Below are 7,767 nucleotides of genomic sequence, written 5' to 3' on the forward strand. Positions count from 1 at the left end.
TTGTACCATCTCGAGTCCCGGTGCGATCGTGGGATTTCAAAAACCGCCCCCGTCGCCACCTCTGCATGTTTATTCAAACGAGATTATGAATTTCGATGCGGCCCGGGTCTCTGCGGATGCGGTTGTGTAAGGTCTTATTTTGACAACGTGCTACAGTACATAGCCTCCTGGCAGCGAGACGGATCTTTTTGAGGCGCTAAAAAAAAATAAAAGCCATTGAAAAGGCTTTTTTTAATTTATTTTTTTCCCCTCGACACTTTGCAGCTCTGCCGTGTTTTAAAGTCGGATAGAAAACGAAACGGATTCAGGCGAAGTTAAATTCATGTGAGATTATCATCAGCGGACCGAAAGAGAATAAAAGATTACAGCAATTTCTTGATAACTGCAAATAATATTACTCTTGAATGAATCGTGCTTCAGTTTCATTTGCCTTTTTGTTGTTGTTGTTGTTGTTGTTGTTGTTAACATTTCATAAATACAAATGTGTTCATACTGATGATGAGATTTGTCCAAACATTTGAACTTATGTTGTGGTGGCCGGGGTCCCGTCCACCCACGTCCACTCTCCTTCTTTAAGACCGTCAGTGAGACCCATCCAGGCATTTTGGCCCACGTCCAGCAACCCATTAATGAATTCCTGTTAGCGTAGCACAGACAGAAGACAACTTCAAACACATTTGCAAAATTGCTAACTCCTCCACCAAAGATCAGCTTAGCGCCCTCTCTGGCAGCTGAAGATAATTCATCGTATTCTCACGTCGAGTCGAGAACTTTTACGTCTTCTTTTCCTAGATTGCGACGAGGTGAACACGTTAGCTCGTTGTTGGAGCTCGGGAGTTCGATATTATTTGCACGCTCAATCATTACACTATTTTTTAACCCTCAACGCGGCCAGCGGGCTCGGCTGACCGGGTCCGGGTTTTCGCTTTCATTTCCCGAGCGACTACGTTTTCTTTCTTTCACTGACCGATGCCGCCGCCGTCACGTGACATCCAACGGCGGGATAAACCCAATTCCACAGGCGTGCGGGTGTACTTTTTTTTTTTTTTTTCTTTTTCCCAGCGCCGCTCACGAACGCGTCGTTAATCCGCCCGACCGACGTCTTCCCGTCTCCGTCTCTCACCTGTTCCTCGCCGCCGTCTACGACGACCAGGTCCGCTCCCTCGGCGACGCAGGCTCGTCGGCTCTCCGTCCAGTTTTTCTTTGCGGTCGACACAAAATAACAGCCGGCGTCGAACTTCCTCCAGCGCGTCGGACAGAGCTTCCCTCGAACCACCGAGAGAGAGACGGAGGGAGGTACGAAGAGATGCACCAAATATCGAACCGCAGACTCCAATTAAAAACCCCCGAATTAAATCTGCGAGAGAAACGGCTTACCTTTGATTTTACGACTCAGCTTGTCGATGCCGGTTTGCAGCCGGTTTCTCCCTGAAGTCAAAGTGCTGCAGTTGGTCTGTAACTGCTGCATTTCCTCCCTCAGAGCGTTGAACCCGGTTTGCAGCTGGTCCTTTTCTCTTCGCAGGTCACCGTGTCGGGTCTCTAACCGCTCGTAATCCGCCGTCAGATTATCGTGCCTCCCCCGCCGCCCCTCCAGACTCCCCCGCCGCCCCTCCAGGCTCCCCCGCGCGTCGTCGTAGCTCGCTCGCCACCGGTCCCGCTCGCTTCTCGCGCCGTCCAGGCCGGCCTCGACCTCGTCTCTTTGGGCGGTCGGTGAACCGAGACTCTGCCGCCGCCGGTCTTTCTCCTCGGTCAGGTTGCTCAGCGTGATCTGTAACTGTTCTTTCTCGGCAGCCGGAGCGTCGTAACTGCCCCGCAGAGTTTCTCTTTTGGCGTCCGCATCGTGGACGCGGTCCTTCTCTCGAGTCAGAGCGCTGCGATCGGCCCGCGTCGGGTCCTCTGAAGCGGGATGGCTGATTGTCTGATCTGCGAAATGGTCAAGTGAAAAGATAAATGGTTCCCCCGCAGTGAGTTTTAAATATTCGCTGTGGACTATAAATTTGCCTCTGTTGTATTTCACATGATTATTATCAGCTGCACGTTGTTTCTGGAGCATTAACAGCCCTTAAAGTGACAACGGCTAAAATACAGTAAATCCTGTTTTTAGAGACAACAAATAACTCACTTACAGAAGATAATTTGTCCTAAATTTTCAGCCAGCAGGACAGCACACAGTAATCCAAGACAAATAGTCACACATCTGGAGGGCGGCTTTCTTCTGTAAAAATCCACTAAATCAAAAAAAAAGAATTCTGTCACCACTGCAATTACAATAACTGGACATGTTTCCCCCAATAAAAACCAAACAGATGTGTTGCTACGCCATCTTTTTTCGATTTGTAATGATAAAAAAAACTGTATTTATCACGTTGCTGCCAAATATTATTCACGCTTATTGATTGGCAGTTTTTACTTGGAGCAGAAAAGTTCAAGATTATGGCTTTTAAATTTCAAATGATCAACAGGTAAGTCTCTAAAAGTACACATACTTAATATTCTCTCTGTGTTTTCAGGTCGGTACTTTACCTTCAGTAACGAGGTCCCTGTCCAAATACACGGTATCATTCATTTCCATCGTGTCCATACTGACGCAGGTCTCGCAGCTTTTCCTGTTCAGAGACACCGATATAAGATCATAGACATTAATAAATAGTAAAGACTGACTTTTTTTTTTTGCACTAGTTTTAAATTGGTTTCTATACTACTATCAGTTATTTTATGAGTACTTGTACTTGACTAAATTCTGTTTTTACTGGTTTTTGTCCAATATAAAGTGACACTTGTGTTAAAATCCTGCTAAATTAATGCCCATAAAATAATCATTTAATAAAAGCACATTTAAATGTTTGCAGGGTTTTGGACCACCATCTATAATCTCACTTGTGTTTGAAACATCAAACAACCCGCTCAAGGAAAATGTACTTAAAATGCAATTGCAGTTAAAGAGAAGTAGATTGAAGTGAATCTTACTAGAAATACACTATTCAACAATTTAAGTGGTAAATAGCCTCTAAACATGCACTTACCTTGCACTTACTTTAATAGGCTCAGTACGACGGCATTCACATTAAGATGCTGCCGCTGTTATAACAGACAGCAGAAATGAATGCCTGTCAAAGCGGCATTATTTTACAGTGCAGAAAAAATAGGATGTTCCTTGTCATCATCAAACTGATTGGTTCAAATTTGAGGTTATTTTCGGGCAGAGTTATTCAAGGGGATCAAACCAGCTAAGTTCAACTATCACGACCCCTTGTTTTTTTTCTCACTGCATTTTCGCTCTCAGGCTGCAAAAATTCCTCTTTTTTGATTTCTGTTCCCTTTTCCCACAGATTGACTTCCTCAGAGGTCAAATCAGTGACTGTTACATCACCGAGATACAAGGTAAGTCATTACAAATAAAAAAACAAAATGCAAACTGTATAATACAGGCAACCACCACTTCAAGCACTTTTTACCATTAACAGCAAACATTTATAGACCTGACTTTGTAAAATCAACACTTTTTAGGGTCAAATTTTTGAATGGTTAAATGATAAAAAAAAAAAAAAATTAAAAAAATTAAAAAAAATGCTTAAAGCCGCACTGCTGCGTTCAAATCGAACTCGTGAGTTGGGAAATCGTGTGCACGAACAAACAACAAACATTTCTTTTCAACTTTTATCTGACGAGCCACGACGCCGCCGAGGGCATTTGTAAAATGCCGTCCATGTTCCTCGACGTTATCCAGCTGCGGGACGAGACATCAGCCGCCGAGCCAGCTCGAACAAAACGCCGAGAAGAAGATCTGCAGCAAGCGTGACCGCAAAAAATGTGTCATTTGTGGAAAATGGTTGGAAAGTGACAGGAGTCGAATTGACATCCGCCGGGAGTCCTTGGCAGCTGATGGTTTGAATTTCCTCGCTCGCCGCATCAGACATGAAGGGCATGAAGACAGACTGTCGGGGCCGCTGCTGTGCTGTACTTTAAGTATTGATCCCCTCCCTCCATGTTGGACACTTAGTACCATCCCTTTACTGTCGCGGGAAACAGCGCGGGTGCTGAGTGTTACTCCGGCTTTGGCAGACCGAACCGTTTGAACTGCTTCACAGAGATTAGATAGTGCTGAGTTAAAGCTTCGCTGTGTCTGGTGTCGGGTCCGCGGCGACGCACAGTGCCCCATTAATGTATCTGGGACTTCTCGGGAAGATTAAACTCGCAGTATCGGTGCAAGTTGGAAGCGTAATAGAGGCGGAGATAAGCAGAAATCAGTCGTTAAGTTTCACACTCGAAAAACATGCAACTTTCACGTCTAGACAGCCAACTTCTTTGCTGTAGCGGACGGGCGTGTCTATTTCACGCTTTGCCGTTACACTGGGGTCCTTTAATATGTCTACGATATTTCCTGCCGATTCATCCAATAGTTGGAAGCTTTTTCATCCTGGAACAAAGTGGTGAAAAATCTTTACAATCATATAAAGTACACGTGCTGTAAATATTGTACCATAAATCCAGTCCAAGAGCAGTCAAAAAAAAAAAAAAAAGATTAACTACTGCAGTGTTTAAATTTTACGTTATCAAACTACACTGATATTTAAACCTCTCTTTAAGGGGTTTTGGCCGAGTGGGCAGAATCGTTTACGCATATTGAGATTGCAAACAAATAAAAGCCGCGCAACGTGCCAAAGGAACCGTAAACTAAACCACCATAAAAGCGTGGAGCCTATACAATTACAAACGGCAGCAGTGCAGCAGTCTGAGAGAATCAGAGGCCAAAACTATATGGATCTTGGCAAAATGACAAATTAGCTGCTCCCTTATTGAGTGTGCCTTAAAATCTTTCATAATCACAATTCATAATCATACCTCACACTGCAGGAAGTAAAATATTTGAACAGACCGAGTGAAATAGGGGCTTCGCTTCAGAGCGTTGCAGGATAAATCAAAGCTGGATCATTTCGTCCTGTCGAGTGTTCGCGGACGCTGACGGGGAGCAGAGGTGTTTAACAGACACGTAGTAACCAAACATGAGCTCCAAAAGCTGCCGACAAGGAGACAGAAGCAGAAATTCTGTGGGTGTAAAATGGTCCTTCTGAAAATCAGGCCGAAGACGGGTGCGAAAAGCTTTTATCCAAAAATGTTCACGCAAGTCGATGTTTCTGCTTTTTATCAGGTGAGCAAATAAAAATGCGCACAAACGTGGAGAAGATGCACAAACACGCACATCGCTGTGGGAATATTTAGGTCACTTTCACGCCACTGAAAGAACGGCTTTGGGATTTTATAGAAGATTTTTGAGAAAATGATGTATTTTATTGTGTTTTCTGTATTTGTTTCATGTTTTTTCTAAATGCTGCACCTCAGTGGTCAACTGGATCAAGATGTTTTGCTCATTTGCTTGTTGAGCTCCGGGCCGACGTACTTTACTGATGCAAACAACACAGGTTTTTGTATTTACAAGTAACAGTAACATTTTGTGCTCTTTTATGTAAAGAAATTAGTGATTTTATTACAATGCACAACATTTAACAAAAGAAAAAAGATATGGAAACAAATTAAACACTAAATTTAACTCCCGAATACAAACATTTTGTGAACAATTTTTCAAAATATGAAGCAACACATAATAAACTGTGCAGTCAGTTTATATGTTTTTCATTAAAAATATAACCAGTTATTAACTTTATTTCTCATGTTAAATCAGATCATGATCCAATATTAGATGTACTACATCAGATATACTTTTACACTAATGTGCCACAGACTCTTCAATAATTAAACAGTTAATGAGATTTCAACGAGCAATACACGACGGCTCCCTGTTGAAAGGAAAGTCGGAAAGAAAAGTCTTTATTCGGCCGTGATTTCTTCTGTTTGTATTAAACTCCTTTGTATTTGTTGTACTGAAATATCTGCCACAGCACAAGAGAAACTCCTCCCAAAACACAGCAAATAAAAGTGGTGAGAAGTGGTCAGCAGTTCTTCTCCAGACTGATGTCATCTGATGCAGAGCTGCTGGTTTACTGCAAGACAGCAAGGACACTAATCACTGCCGGATCCTCTTCCTTTTATAAAATACGTTACAGTGACTTGACAAGATGATACACAGAGGCAGAGATCGAAAGGACAAAAAGACAAAACAACTCCATGAACATTTCAACGTGGCGAATGGGCCACTTATTCTGTAGCATAATCTAAAAACCTGCTATATTATGACTTCATGAATGGGGTTAAGATTTTAAATTATGTTCTACTTCATGAAATCACCAGATGTGGTTCCAAAGTGTTCCCTTTGTTCATGTGTTTTTTTCTTCAGTAATGACTAAACTTACAGGCTCAGTTGGAAATGTGTGTTTAGGTATTTAACAGTGCGATATATTATTCAAAATGTACTGATGTGCTCATATAAATTCATTCATTAATTAAACTTTAGACAGCATCTTGCCCCTTTTTATCAAGAATATTGAAAAATGGGGGGAGAAGAGTCACCCTAAAAAAGGTCACATATTACTAATAGATATTGTTAGATTCTGTTTTCATAGTGAGTTTTTCTTAGTTATCGTTTAAAATTAAAAAAAAAAAATTAAAAAAAGAAACCAAAAGGCATATTTCTGTCTGTTTGTAATTCCTTTACTCACAACCACCTCCTCTCTGTTTCAGGCTACTTCTGGAAAGCTCTGAGTTCGGATGACGCTCAGCTGTGGAAGTCTGTTGAACTCCAACGCGAGGTATGATTATACGGTCTCCACTCGTGCCATGAAAACATTATTATTTGGTATTTTACTCAGAAATCCACATTTCCATTGCTGCGCTACTGTTTTTGTCACCAAAATGAATACTGGAGAGTTAAACTGCGTCAGTAATTTAAACCGTGAAACTTTAGGAGAATCTAAAGTAACGGGCAGCCCTACAAATAACCATCTGAGCATGCTGTATGATTTGTATTATGGCATATGTTGAAAAATGGAATATTTGCTAAGATAAACAATATATTATGAGACTCACTCAAGCAGGTGACAAAATGAATTGTATTCGACTGAGGTCTGACTTCGACTGGTGTTTTTAACGCTCGTAGGGAAAAAAAAAAAAAAACATTTTTCATCCTCGACAAATGAAAGTGTTGAAGTGGAACCTGAGAATGAAGAAAGGAGCACTGTTAGATGACTGAACAATAACCTCTGCTCACATCCCCCCGTCCCCCCGCCCCACCCCCGGGGGGGGGGGGGAACCTGGCGTACAATTACAACTTCACACACAAAGAAGAGGCAGAGATAGGGGTGCACTTTCTGCCTTCCTCACCTCCAGGTGTTTCCACCTGCGCTGCAGCTGGAGCAGCTGAACGTCGGGTTGGGCCGTCACGTCGCTGCTCCCGTCGGACGCTCCTTGCTCCGGGTCTCCGGGAACCACACTGGCTTCTTGTTCACTACATTCCTCTGGCAACCAGGTCGAGCTTTGATTGACAGCTGTGGCCAGCGAGTCACAGGTACGGGCCCGGTCGTCAACCCCCCCTCCACCCACCTCCCCCCTCACCTCTTTTCCGTTTACGCACGCAAACATATCGTGTATACATCTTTTATTTTTTTTATTCCTGACCTCGCATGAACACATCGCCGCACACGCTTTTTTTGTTTGTTTGTTTTGTTTTTTTGCGTGTATTTACCTATTGATATACCAACAGCAGCCTTCATTGTCTACATCCATTCACGGACTCCATCTCATCACCTTTGCTGAGTGATGGGATTTCTTCCGTCCCATTGGCCCAGTGTAGACTTGCAAAATATTCACGTTACA

General features: G+C 42.8%; 1 protein-coding gene across 1 annotated transcript; it reads right to left on the reverse strand.

Annotated features, from left to right (window-relative positions):
- Positions 1–521: 521 nt before the first annotated feature.
- Positions 522–7,533, reverse strand: LOC138631508 (C-type lectin domain family 4 member F-like). Its single transcript, XM_069716493.1, has 7 exons — positions 7,292–7,533; positions 2,524–2,606; positions 2,127–2,228; positions 1,685–1,923; positions 1,355–1,537; positions 1,124–1,321; positions 522–637 (listed from the first exon to the last, which is right to left on the reverse strand). The coding sequence occupies exons 1-7, from the start codon at positions 7,531–7,533 to the stop codon at positions 524–526; spliced, it is 1,161 nt and encodes a 386-aa protein (XP_069572594.1). The 3' UTR covers positions 522–523.
- Positions 7,534–7,767: the final 234 nt, after the last annotated feature.

This window comes from Brachyistius frenatus, unplaced genomic scaffold (genome assembly GCF_029030835.1).
Source record: "Brachyistius frenatus isolate BFR_SWC_R1_liver_20210118 unplaced genomic scaffold, ASM2903083v1 Contig_158, whole genome shotgun sequence".
NCBI classification, from domain to species: Eukaryota; Metazoa; Chordata; class Actinopteri; family Embiotocidae; genus Brachyistius; species Brachyistius frenatus.